General features: G+C 35.7%; 1 protein-coding gene across 1 annotated transcript; it reads right to left on the reverse strand.

The window, feature by feature from the left end:
• Positions 1 to 299: 299 nt before the first annotated feature.
• On the reverse strand, positions 300 to 14528 carry LRRD1 (leucine rich repeats and death domain containing 1). Its single transcript, XM_030857307.2, has 5 exons — positions 12582 to 14528; positions 11259 to 11457; positions 3603 to 3764; positions 1137 to 1254; positions 300 to 486 (listed from the first exon to the last, which is right to left on the reverse strand). Exons 1-5 carry the CDS (start codon positions 14526 to 14528, stop codon positions 300 to 302), a joined length of 2613 nt encoding a protein of 870 aa, XP_030713167.1.
• Positions 14529 to 14988: the final 460 nt, after the last annotated feature.

Genomic DNA, 14988 nt, shown 5'->3' on the forward strand with positions numbered 1-14988 from the left:
CCAATCCTCCTCTATTTTTAAACTTTTTCCAGTAGGGATAAGAATGCCTAAGGATTTATATTAGCTTAAGAACAGCTTCTTTATATCTGTATCTCTGAAGGAAGGGTAGAGAGGCAACAGAATAAATACATAAAATGGTGTCTGTAATATTTTATTATGATGACACTAGAGTGGTAGCCGTAAATTGTCATCATCTCTTAGGAATACATGAAAAGAAACATGATGTGCAATTCTCTTGTATCCAGTTTCAATTATATAAGTGCATCATAAGTTCTCAGTTCTTATTCTGGATTCACTGTTCAGAATTTAACTGCACATGTAAAAAGTTTTAAAGCTGTTATTTTGTCCATAATTTCATATGCTCCTATCATAGTTAGTGCCCGAGTTAGTTGGTCTCTTAGAGCAGCAGTGGTTACTGACAAGTTGTTATTTTCCGTTTTCCACTTATCAAGTGTTCGGTGGACTCTCTCACTTAATGAAACAGTGCTGAAAATTTTGAAATAATAATTATTTTAATTATCAATTAAGAACACTGTTTTAAACTACATCAGTATTATATATCTAGGTTTTCAACCTAGTTTACCAGAGTGAAGTGAGGATTAAATTAATTGGTGAAGATAGTCTATATAAAAATTTAGCACAGAGTTTGGCACATACATAGTAAGTGAATGTTAGTCCCATGCCATCCCTTGTTTCCTTGAAGAAAATCAACAATTCAATTAACATTTGATTCTAAGAGAGATTTACTCAAGACCTCAAAATAATTGTGGACTGTTTACTATAAACCAGTATATTACTGCTACAATGCTACATGCTTTATAACTTGATCTCATGACAGCTCTCTTAGATAAGTCTATCCATTTTACCAGTAAAGAAACTGAGGCACAGGTAAGTTAGGGGACTTATCCAGGATCACAAAACTATTTGGGATTTAAAGCCAAGCAGTCTATCCTCAGAGTACTTGCTTAAAACTACTATACCCATATGGATCTCAAATATATAATAAACTAAAATCAGTCTTTTACAGCAAATTAGAGTTCATGTTAATATGAATGTTTCAAAACCGTGTAATATCAATATGATATAAATCAGAACATGAGAATAAGTTTATACTACATGTTGTCATTCATACATACCTCATTGTAGACTTATCAGTTTCTGTGATTGCCAGGTTTAGTTTTTGACACAAAAATTGAAAATTTGTTTCAGTAATATTGTTGGCAACTATCTTGAAGATCTTCGCTAAGATTTTCTCTACATTTGAACATAAAAGAAAATTTAGGTCATCTCTTTTGAAAAACATACTCTATTCTGAGTTAATATTATAGCTAGGTTTTTTACTTCTGTGCTGCTATAAGATGTACATATCAAATAAGATTGAAAACTAAAGTGCAGCTCTAACACACAAACTGAAATTTGAACCATTTATTCCATTTCTTCTAAAATCTGAATAACCCTAAACATAAATAATATAAAATGTCTATTTAAAAGGATATTATAAGCAACTTCAAGGTGATCATCAAACCCTTTAATTCTTTCAGGATTTGAAATGAATTTAGCTCCTTCCTTCAATTCTGACTTTTTAATATGCTCCTTTGGGTACCATCCTGAGAAACCAAGTTCAAATCTACTATAAATATGGTATATATATATATATATATATATATATATATATGCTTATTTTATATTCACATCACTTATTTAATGAATGTTGGCTTAGATATAAGTAGAGTATTTTTAGTTTATAAAAAAGCTTCTAGGTAATTTGAACTAGATCCATTTTTTTTTAGATCCACTTTTTGTTAACCAAGGTAATTTGAGAATTTTCAAGAACCAGTCATCTGCCACTCCTCTGTAATCATCTCAAATCTGTTCTATGCTTTCTGTTTTAAAATTTTTATCCATACCATTAATCCCTCAGGCTAGATTTTATGCTAATGAGATAATTGAAAATCCAATCTCCTAAGTGAAATTTTAAGGAAGAGACCCCATGTTCTTTGTTAATTGCAGAATTAACATCTCCTATGATGACTTCCTTTCCAATTTCTCTCGGTGCCAAGCCTGCAGTATGAAAGCCCCGTGGGAATAAAGAAAGGAGATAAATGGCTTGGATTCTCTTGTTTTTGCTGACTTTCATCTGTTGTCATTGCCCGTTGAACTTTCCCCAAAGAGGCTAGAACCACATGAATCTTCCTTCCTCAGGAACTTGAGTAACAGAATTTTAACAAGGAAGTTCAATCATGTAACTTTACAGACCTTCTCTAAAGTACTGTTACCTAACAGGAATACTTTATAGATCCTTGGAAACCCCTAAAAGCTTTGTTTTATAAAAATAAAGTTACCATTAAATATCCCCTTTTTAATGATAATTAGCAGAACCAACTTGCCTAGCAAGTTAGAGAAAACACCTACAGTGACTTTTTTTTTTTTTTTTTAATTTTTATTTTTATTTATTTATTTATTTTTGCGGTACGCGGGCCTCTCACTGCTGCGGCCTCTCCCGCCGCGGAGCACAGGCTCCGGACGCGCAGGCTCAGCGGCCATGGCTCACGGGCCCAGCCGCTCGGCGGCATGTGGGATCCTCCCGGACCGGGGCACGAACCCGCGTCCCCTGCATCGGCAGGCGGACTCTCAACCACCGCGCCACCGGGGAAGCCCCTACAGTGACTTTTTATTGCTTAGGTTCCTTCCATCCGTGAGGCCCACATCTTGCAAAAGCTTCTGAATGGTAGCCATACATATTGTGGCTTTCAGAGGACTGTACATTTTTAGTGACCGTCTCAATAGATTATAAGATTATGATGATATAAGCCTCCTGATTACATAGACAGGGTCCTGATAGTTGTATATATTCTCTTTCCCCAAATCTAGATCATTAAATTGATTTAATACTTAAATACGGCATTAAATTGGAGGACCAAAATATGAATCTACTCTGAGGATTGACAATGAGCAGCAAAGTTAGAGTCCCAGAAAAAAGGTTAGTTGTTGGGAACCCAAACCCAGGGAAAGAACTGGATAGTGAAACTTCCATCCCAACGGCTTGGAGAAACCAGTCTCCATCTGGTCCGGTGAAAGGGCATTTAAAGAAAATGGACCCGCTCTCTGAAGTAATCAGGAACAACCAAAGGAGCTCTTAAGAACAGAAGGAATGAAGACTGCCCAAAGATTACAGACAGGTGATCATAATGAGCCAAGAACTGACTGGCATCAATGTAAAGGATCTATGAACTTCCTTCAAGGCAAAATACAACTTTTAGAACAACTACATATGGTGATCAGAACTGATGAAAAAATCTGTATGTAGATTCTCTGAGTTTGGCCACAACCATGATGAAAAATCTCTTGAAGTACATTGAGGCCAGTAGGTGGGAAGCAGCTCACCTGTGACTTAAATTTACCTGTTTTCAATGGTTCAAATTGTGTAGACCCAGATTAAATAATCAAAATTACCAAAATAAACTCCTAGCCTTCAGGAAAGGGTAGACGATAAATATTTGAAAGTCTCTGCCAGATTGAAAGCCTCTGATTAAAGCAAACTATTTGTTAATTTATAGATGCCAGAAAATGATTTGTAAGCTAGCCAATCACTCATCACCTACCATCTCTCTCATCTGCCCTCTGTAGATAGCATGCAATAGTACACAATTGTTTTCCTTTACAGATTTCCACTGGAGGTCTCAGCAAAGGGTTATCATCAAAATTTATCTCCTTCAGTGAAAAAAGCTTGTAGATACCACTAGGCAGAGCTGTCAGATTATTTCCTAGTAGAAAAAAAATTACAATTGAATTATATCCTTCTGTAAAAGAAAACTATAGAGACAAATAACAACTATGTAAAGGGCATCTACTGTGTCTCACTGACAAAGTATCAGAGGAGCCTCACAATGCTGGCAAAACATAAGTTCTTACTGTTGTCCACTTGCTAGGAATGAAAAGGAGAAAGTATAGAAACAGAGCAATGATTCCTTTTTCTCATAGAGAATGACAAAATGAGAAGGAGGCTTTCCTCTTATAATGCAGGAAAGGACTTTACAGAGTAAGTGAGATGGTAATTTTTTTAATAAACTTTGTTTGCAATAATTTCAGATTTACAGAAAAGTTGCAGAAATTGTAGAGTTCCTGTATACTCTTCATCTAGTTTTAGTTTTCCCTGATGTTATCATCTCACATTATTGTATTACATTTTTAAATCGAAGAAACTTTAACATTGGCACATTACTATTAAATAAGCTTTGGACATTTTTGAATTTCATTATATTTTCCATCAATGTCCTTTTTCTGTTCCAGTATCCATTCCAGGATAGCACACTGCATACAGTTATGTCTTCTGGTCTGTGACAGTTCCTCAGCCTGTCCTTGTTTTTCACGATCTTGATGGTTTTGAGTAGTACAAGTTAGGTATTTTGTAGAATATTCCTTAATATGAGTTTATCTGGTATATTTTTTCATGAATAGACGGGGGTTATGGGTTTTTGGAAAGAATACCACAGAGGTGAAGTGCTCTCATCACGCCAGAGATACCTGACATCCACAAGACACCACTAGCATGTTAAACGTTATCCCTTGGCTAAAATAGTGTCTTCCAGGTTTCTCTAATGTAATGTTTTGATTTTCTCCATTCCATACTCTATTCTTTAGAACTGAGTTACGAAGTCTGGTCCACCCTCAAGGAGTGAAGATTAAGCTCCAACTTCCCTAAATATAATTTTTTTCAAATTTTTTTCAAATCTGTGGGACTTCCCTGGCAGTCCAGTGGTTAAGACTTCACCTTCCAATGCAGGGGGTGCAGGTTTGATCCCTGATCAGGGAGCTAAGATCCCACATGACTCACGGCCAAAAAACCAAAACATAAAAACAGAAGCAATATTATAACAAATTCAATAAAGACTTTTAAAATGGTCCACATCAAAAAAAAATCTTAAAAAAAATGTTTTTTGATCTTTAAAAAAAACCCACCTTAATCTAATATAAACCTGACATAAAAAGTAAAACTGTGATAACTTCTTGCTCATTGCTTCTTGGAGTGTGTGCTGCTTCTGACTTAAGTATATTCTGTCTCACTCCCTGATATCACTAGCTCTGGGGAAAACCAGTTGCCATGTCATAAAGAGGCTCATATGGCAAGGGACTAAAGCCTGCTGCCAGCAGCCACATAAATAAGCTTTGAAGCAAATCCACCAGCCCTAATCAAGCCTGGCTGCAGCACCAGCCAACAGGTTGGCTGCAATCTCATACAAGACTCTGAGATAGAACAAGTCAGCTAAACACCTCCTGGGTTCCTGACCCTCAGAAACTGTGTGAAATAAATATTTTATTAATTTAAGAAGCGAAAGTTTGTGGAAACTTGTCACATACCCATAGAAAACTGATATAACAGCTAATGGCTAAAAGTACTGAACTGAGATCTAAGGAGCTGCCATTTGCAGGGAAGGAGTTTGTATTTTTAGTCCAGCAACTTAAGTGCCTGATGAAGCAACAATAGCAACAAAAACAAATATCAACATTGGAGAGAAACAGAATTGATTATAGAGTTCACGATTCAAAACAGAGAAAAAAGAAAATGTGGCTCACTCCCAAGAGAAAAATACAACTCAATTGCTGTAGTCAACATATAAGAATTTTAAAGCATCTAATACAATGATGTTCAAGAATGTAAAGAAAGATATTCTTATAATGAATGAAAAAAATAGGAAATCTTGAGGCTTCCCTGGTGGCGCAGTGGTTGAGAGTCCGCCTGCCGATGCAGGGGACACGGGTTCGTGCCCCGGGAAGATCCCACATGCCGCCGACCGGCTAGGCCCGTGAGCCATGGCTGCTGAGCCTGCGCGTCCGGAGCCTGTGCTCCGCAACGGGAGAGACCACAACAGTGAGAGGCCCGCGTACCGAGAAAAAAAAAAAAAAAGGAAACCTTGAAGGAGAAATATAAACTATAAAAAAGGAAAAATGGAAATGCTAGAACTGAAAATTTCAGTATCTGAAATTAAAAATTAATTGGAGAGACAACAATAGGATAGAAATGATAGACAAGTCAGTAAACTTGAAGGCAGATCAATATGAGATGCTGAAAGCTCTGTGTACACCACACACACACACACACACACACACACACGGAGAGAGAGAGAGCACTTTAGGGATTTGTAGGACAACATGTAAAGGAAATTGGAGTAGAGAAAGAAAATGACGAAGAAAAAAATTTTGAAGGAATAACAGTTAAAAAAAGTCCCCCAATGTAGTAAAATACATGAATATATAGACCAGAAACAGCAAAATCCAAGCAGTATAAATAAACATGAAAAACACACCTGGAATGAATGCCACAGAAAATTCAGAGTAGGCCTCTCAAAATATCAGCCCCTCCAATTGAAACAATCAAAAGCTGGAAAGGGCTGATAGAATCAGCTTTCTCAGAATTCTGGAACTTAATCCAGAATTTTACGGTTACTAGGATACTGCTCAATGAAGAAAAAGGCAGGAGAATTTTGGTAAGAGAGCACTGTGGCTTTTTCACTCGTCTCCATACCACCCTCCATTTCCCAGCATGGCAGCAACAGCTGTGGGGAGGGCAGCCTGCATTCCTGGTGCAGCTTGCTGGTGCCAGAAAGCCAACATGGACCTTGTTCTTTTAATACTGAGGCTTTGCATTTTGACCTGTCTGCTGATTCCCCGAGGGATTGACACAGAGACTGACTTTTGTTTTGCTCCCCCGACTCAGGATGGAGCTGCCTTCCTGAATGGCAAGTTGTTGTCACATGTAAAGACACACATGTCTGAGCCTACCTGGGGCAAGGAACAGCAGACAGGGAAAGCAGCAAACAGATCCAAAAGCCCAGGAAGGAGGAGGCTGAAGAGGGAGTTTCTTGGGGGAATAAGGGCTGAGAAGGGCCATGGTGTATCCTGGGGAAAATGGAGTACAGTAAGCATATCTAGGACTGAACACATGCACAGAAGAGAACTGAGAGAATCCTAGGTTTGTGCCTGTGGTGGATTTTTGAGCTTCACACAATCAGGCGAAGAAGGCTAAGGCAGAGTCATAGGTGGCCTGACTTAGCATTGAAGTGCCCCAGCATAGAGCTAAGCTGCAAAGACTGGGAAAGTAGTATTTTCTTTTATGGCTCCAGGTATTGAAGGACAGAAGAAGATATCCATGCAAATACTAACCAAAGAGTTGGGGTGGTTTTACTAATATCAGATAACATAGACTTTAAGTCAAAAACTGTTATAAAGGACAAAGGACAGTATATATTTTTAAAAGGATCATTACATTAAGAAGATATAACAGTTATAAGTATATACATACCTAACAGCAAAACCCCAAAGCATATTAGACAAATATTGACAGAATTGAAGGGAGCAACAAGTGGTTCTACAGTAATAGATGGAGACTATAATACCTCACTTTCAATAATGGATAGAACATTTAGACAAAAGGTCAGTAAGGAAATAGGGCACTTGAACAACACTATAAAGCAACTAAACCTAACAGACATACATAGAACACTCCAACAGCAGAATACACATTTTTCTCAAGTGCACATAGAACATTCTCCATGATAGACCATATATTAAGCCACAAGACAAGTCTCAATAAATTAAAATTGACTGAAAAAAGTCATACAATATATCTTCTTTGACCACAATGGAATGAAACTATGAAAAATAATAGAAGGAAAACTGGAAAATTTACAGAGTTAAACAGCATACTTTTAAGCAACCAATGTGTCAAAGATGGAATCAAAAAGGAAATTATAAAATACAAAGAGATGAATGAAAATGAAAACGATAACCAAAAATTATGGATGCAACAGAAGCAGTGCTTAGGATGAAATTTATAGCTGAAAAAGAAGAAATATCTCACATTAATAACTTTACACCTAAATGAACTAGAAAAAGATAAGCAAATTAATCCAAAACTATCAGAAGGAGGAAACAATAAAGATTAGAGCAGATATAAATGAAATAGAGAATAGAAAAACAATAGAATCAACAAAAGCAAAAGTTGGTTCTTTGAAAAGATCAACAAAATTGACAAATTAGCTTTAGTCCATTAGCTTTAGCTCAATGGACTAAGAAAAAAGAAGCAAGACTCAAATTACTAAAATCAGAAATGAAAATGGGAACATTACTACTGATTCTACAGAAATAAAAGATTATAGAGTACTGGGAACATTACTATACCAGCAAATTGGATAATCTAGCTGATGTGAATGATGGAGTTAGAATTCTAAATAATGTCCTACTTCAAAGTCTGTGCTTTGAGGAAAGCAAGGAATTAATCTATAAATCCTGTTCACTGGTATAATGTCTCACATTTATCAAAATATTTTCATAAGTTTTAACTTATATTTCCACGATTCTATGAACAAACAAGTTATAGCTTTCCTATCTTGCTGATGGAAAAACTGAGGTTCAAAGTGGTTATCTTCCTAAATCCACTAGCGTTAGTGACAGAGGGGACTAATTCTCAAGACTGTATATAAATGTCTTTTGTCTGAATAATGAAGATGCTACCAGCTTTCAAAGTCTCATTCAGTCCAAATCTATGACGTGGGTATTCCTGTTAGCTTCGTTTCATGAATGGAGGAAACAGATTATAACTTCAAATCTGGCAAGGAAAGCTGGAGACCGTGGGCATGCCAGTTGTGTAGCGATTATCTCTTAGATCCAAACCCATCTCTTGGATGGGTTTGGACTAGATGGGTATGGACTAGAAAATACTAGTCCATACTTTGGATCTCTTAGATCCAAACCCATCTCGTGGGCTCCTTGACTGTTTTTCCTTGAGTGTCACACCAGCAACACTCTTTTACCCCACCGGCAGCAGTTCCAGCCCATATGACAGGTGAATGCAGTTTGCAGTTTTCCCAACACTTGCAGAACTAGCTCCTCTCTCTCTCTCTCTCTCTCTCTTTCTCTCTCTCTCTCTCACACACACACCCCTACACAAACACACACTTACCATCCCCAAGCTCAGAGGAACAAGCACCAGGCAAGCAGTACTTCATCCTCAGACTTCCGAGTTTCACCACTGCGTGACCCCTCTTCCAAACTTATAAGTTTTAATAATTCCAAATTCTTCATTTTATTCCCTTAGCCATAAGACGGTTATTGCTTCCTGCCATTGCTACTTTTGTGATAACCTTAGGATTCTCTCTTTACCCTTTTAGTTAAACAGTTAAGAAGATTTTACTTAGTAATTAACTAAGGTGTGGTTTCTGGATCCTGACTGATACACTTTTCTAATTCTGATAGGGACTAACAGAGAACTGGCTAAGCTTGCAGAAAAGTCTGTGATCTTCCTATTTTGTCTTGATTCTTGTACTAGAAAACCTCGAGAGAACTGTGCTTTCTATTGGTAGTTGTGTTCTCCAGTGGGTCAGAAGACTCTGGTCAGCCTTTTTTTTTTTTATGCACAAATAGTAGTTGAGTGAAGCGTGTCCTACACTTGGACAAAATAGATAACCTCCCTAAAAAACAGTGAAACTTTGCCAAAATACAAAAGTGGGACCAAAAACTTAAATTGCAGGGCTGAGTTATTGTACCTTATTGCAAGTGATCGCAAACTGATGTATACCTACATAGCCAGCTTACTAGGGGTTCTGGGGATTCAGGAAACAAATGCCAGTTGCATTATATCTAAGTATTGATATATTTACTGTAGGTTTTACTGTACTACTGGTACTAGTGCACCCAAAAGATGAGTTTGTTTTTAATCTAGAAATCCTCTAAATTTAAGAAGGTGCAGGGCTCTGGTTATAAGTGCTACTTTCAACTGAAAGATATAATTTTAGAAACCCAGCTGTTTATGAGATTAGCTGGTACAACCACTATGGGCATAAATTTCCTCATATCTGGTAAAGTTGAAGATGTACATAACCTCTGATCCAGTGATTCTACTTACAGCTATATGCACTTCGAAAAACTCAAGCAGATGTATACTAGGAACATGTACAGGGATATTTATAGTAGCAAACAAATTGGAAACAACCTAATTGTCTATCAACAGGATAATGGATTAATTGTTGTTTAACCATGTAATTGAATATTATACATATTATGCAACATTTAAAATGAATGAAATAGGTCTATGTATACATTGACATGGATTAACTTTAGAAATATGACAAATGAAAAAGCAAGTTACAGAATTATAAATTACATACCATATAGTATAAGATATAATAAAATTTAAAACTCTAAATAATGTTATTTTGTTATGGATATATATATGTATAAAAACATAGATAGAAAAAAGATATACATCCATTTCAGTACATTGGTTACTTCTAGTTTGGGGAGAAGTACAAAAGAAGTTTCACTTCTATTTTTAAAAGATAAACATCGGGCTTCCCTGGTGGTGCAGTGGTTGAGAGTCCACCTGCCGATGCAGGGGACACGGGCTCGTGCCCCGGTCCGGGAAGATCCCACATGCCACGGAGCGGCTGGGCCCGTGTGCTGTGGCCGCTGAGCCTGCGCGTCCGGAGCCTGTGCTCCGCAACGGGAGAGGCCACAACAGTCAGAGGCCGCGTACCGCAAAAAAAAAAAAAGATATACATCAATTTCAGTACACTGGTTACTTCTAGTTTGGGGAGAAGTACAAAAAAAGTTTCAATTCTATTTTATTTCTTAATCAAAAATATCTCAAGTAAATAACACAAAATGTTAGCATTCCTTATACCTGATAGTAAGTACATAGGTGTTTATTATTTTTCTGTAAGTTTGAAATATTTCATAATAAAAATTATTAAGAAAAATACTAGTCTAGCTTTGGGAATTCTGATATTTTTAGAGTGAGTGATTTACTTTTTGTTGTTGTTGTTATTGAAGTGATTTACTTTGTAAAAGAGTGTAAGGTATTAGAGTATTGTAGGGTGTAGGAGTGGGATCGAGGAGCCAGCAGAGAAGGAAAATAGAGAAAATGCTGACCTAAGGTTGTGTAGGTAGGTGTGTGAAGAGAGAGAGATGAGGTCAGGTTCACAAAGGGAAGAAATAATGAATGACTGGGTATAGGCAGAGAAAACAGAAAAGCAATGAAAATGTGTGCAGGTTCCCCAGCTGGATTATAACCTCTTTTAGGGAAGGAACTGGACCTTATGGTTTGCTCTCATTTTCTGTACCTGCACTAGCCATTTCCTTCCTATTGGCACTTAATACATGATGTTGACTGTTTGCCATTCTGTCTTGTCAGCAAAATTTGCAACCTAGAAACCAAAACTCAACTTAATTTATTATGCTTATTGGTTATGCTTGACACTCACCACTCAAGTTTAGTTGCTGGAGAGCATTTAAAGATAGAAAAGATGGTGGCAGATATCTTATTTGATTGTTGTATGCATTTAAACTAACCAAACCTCTCAGCTCCCCTATATTTCTTGGCATCTCTCTGATTTCATTATTTGAGATATCAAGTCCTTTAAGTTGAGTCATATTAGACAGCTCTTCCGGAAGTCTTGTTAACTGTAACAAAGGTTAAACAATTATATTTTTAATAAATATTTCTATGACTAAAACTTTTAATAAAATAAAATGGAAGGAGAGTTTTTTTGTCCTAAAAAAGATATATTTTCATTATGTCACAAAGTCTTTGTGATTCCCTTGCTTAATAAAACCCACAACAAATTGTGTAGCATGCAGGTATTTCCCCAGTCTGACCAGTGCTACCAATTCAACCCTGTGGCTTGCTAACCACTTTCCTCACTCTCCCAACACTCAGTGTTCGTTGCCACCTTATCCCTTTCTTCCATCCCTAAAGCTTACCCTGCTTTGATTTCTTCTCCGCCCTGAAGTCTTTCTAAACTGTTCTCTTCCATATTTGATCTCTTTACTCCTACTCTCATTAACATTACTTTTTATTAGTCCCTTATGTGTTCTTCTTGGATTTTTAAATGACATGATATATGTTTTATCCTTTTTGTATACATGCTCCCAGTCATGATGCATTTTGAGTAAGTGCTCAGTAAATTTCTTTATAATGGACACACACAGTTTGGCAATATAGCCTCAAATGAAAATTCCTAGTATGAAAAGTATTGCAAAGTAACAGGAATTAAGATACTCTGCTAAGGCAAAGAAAAAATATGCATCGTCAGAAAAACTAAGGCCATCACAAGTGGTGTTTGAAATAAAGGAAGTTCTATGAGTGAACAAAAGAGTTTTGAATATATGGGCCCCTCAGAAATAATCAAACAACAAAGTGAATACTGGATATTGTGCTCAGTGTTCTTCTATATATAAAAGAAGCATAACAGACAATCCCTAACTTCAAGGAGATTAAAATTTAGTTCTAAATTATATTACATCCATAACTTTAAAACTCCTTTCACAGTTAAACTGAAATAAAAATAAGTCTATAAAATTGTCAGCTTTAATTACTTGGGATTTCATTTTAATGAAATATTTTCCTATAAAACTCTTGTGTTGAAAAGTTTATTTGTAAGCCGCATTTGAGGTTTTAAAAAAAAGCCTATCCTTTACAAAATAAAGTATTCCAGCTAAATTAAACACACACACACACTACAGCTTAGATTCTGATCCCCTTCAGTCATGCCTTCCCCACAAAGTCCTAAATATCCATCTCTTACCTTTCTCCCATTTATCTGGCTTATATTCAGCACTTCCAGTGATTGAAGTTGGCAAAGTTCAATAGGAAAACATATAAATTGATTGCTTGAGATGTTTAATTTCAGGATTCCTTTTAAGTTACAGATGTCTGAAGGAATAGTCTGTATTTGGTTTTCTGAAAGATCAAGTACTTGCAAATTTTCTAAAGTACACACTTCTATGGGGAAAGTTTCCAACTTATTACAGCATAAAATAAGAACACGGAGCGATACCATATTGGAAATAGATGGTTGAATTTTCCTTATTTTGTTTTTACCAAGATCAAGGTATTCAAGATTAATAAGAGAACATAAGTGCTCAGAAAATATTAGGAGTTTGTTTTCATTAAATTCTAAATGAAGCAGTTGTTTACTGAAAGATATATCTACAGGTATTTCTGAAATATAATTTCCATTAAAACCCAAATAATAAAGAGAATCTAAAGCACACAAACCTAGTGGAAAATACATTATTCTATTATAACTCAATTCAACTTTAGTTATTTTTCTACAGTTTTTTATTTCAATAGGAAAGTCTGCGATTAAATTTCCTGAAAATTCTAGGCTGAACATATTATTAAGATGTGAAATATATTCAGGTATTTTCACGATATTATTTCTGTTTATATGGAGTTTTCTTAAATTTTTAAGCTTATGTATGTTCTTAGGAAGTTCTGTTAACTTATTATCACTAAGACTAAGGCATTCCAACATTACGCAGTGGGAAATTTTCTCTGGTAGGTCTTTCAATAAATTTTTATCAAGTATTAGAATCCTAAGTTCCCTAAAATTCTCAATTTTGTGTGAAATAACTTCCAATTTATTGTCTGTCAGTTGGAGTTCTTTCATTTTGAGCAACTGAAAAATTTCCACGGCCAAAAAGGTAAGTTTATTGTGATCAAGTAAAAGTATTTCTAAATTTTTAAGTTCCTTAATTTCTTTTGGCAAACTTTTTATCAGGTTTCCAGAAAGGTTTAGTAAAATTAACTTTGGAAGGAAGCACAGAGCTTTAGGAAATACTGTTAACTGATTATATTCCAGATTGAGAGCCCTCAAGTTTTTCAAACTAGAGAGCGTATCTGGTATATGTCTTAACTTATTTTTAGCCAAATTTAAAATTTCCAAGTTTCCAAGACTTTCCAAGCCAGAAGGAAAATCCTCAATGCAATTGTTATTTAAAAACAGTTGCCTGATAGTCCCAAGCTGTGATATTTCTTTAGGGATATGTGATATTTGGTTGTGGCTGACATTTAATAGCTGTAAATTATGAAGTAACTGAATTTCAGATGGAAGTGATGATAACCCATTTTCTTGCATGGTTAGAATTTCAAGTCCTAGCAGATCACTGGAGTCTGCCCCTTTAAAACTTTTGATTTCATTCTCATCTAAATAGAGATATTTTACATACTTGATTTTTAAAATGTCCTTAGGGAATTCTTGTAAACCCTTGGCTTTGAGGTTAACTGTAAACTTATCTGATCCTAAGCCAAGTCCTTTCTGATTTTCTTCAGAGAGTTGTGGACTAATTTTTTCTAATGTTTCATGAGTTAGGGAGTCAACGAAAGCCTGATATTCAGCACTCATCTTAGTTACTGATAGTGATGAACTTTGTGAAATTTCACTTTTTGACTGCAAACTGTCATATGTAGCAATTGTTTCAGAAACTTGAAGAGTTTTCCTTTGTTCTTCATTTCTCTTAGACTTACTTCCAGAGGAGGATGTTGATGTATCATCACATATACCTAATGTATTTTTTCTAGGACGCACTTTACAAATTTGGTTGGAAGTGGTCCCATCAGAAGCTTCCTTTAGAGAGTTTGATGTTTCTTTAATAATTCCAGATTTCTCTACTAACCGTGATCTAGATTCTTTCCTAAATTGACTAGTGAGATCCTCTAGCTCTTCTGAAGTACTCTTCTTTTCAGACATCTTCTTTGCTGATATGTTTTATACCAATACAAGATTGCAATTCAATTATAATTTTCATGTTTAATTTTTTCCTTTGAACCTACAAAACAAATGATGTGAAGAGATATAATAAAGCTGTTAAAATTACAAATGAATTTTAATACAACTTTATTCTATAATAAGTAATTTAATAATTATTAAAATACATTTATAACTAATTAACTTATATATAATTTCTGGCTAAAGATAGTTTATTGATTGCATGCATTTATCACAATACTCTTGATACCACATTAAAATTATAGAAAGGAATAAAAAAGATCAAAGAAAATGAGGAAGGATACATGAGAGAATGAAAGAACTCAGCAAATTTTTGGAAGACAGGGAATAGCCAGTGGCCCCCCCCCCCGTGCCACATGCAGAGAGTACCATTCTCATTGTGGATATTGTAGGTTTACGTATGGTATTGAAGCATCTTGTC

This window comes from Globicephala melas, chromosome 9, assembly GCF_963455315.2.
Source record: "Globicephala melas chromosome 9, mGloMel1.2, whole genome shotgun sequence".
Classification (NCBI taxonomy): Eukaryota; Metazoa; Chordata; class Mammalia; order Artiodactyla; family Delphinidae; genus Globicephala; species Globicephala melas.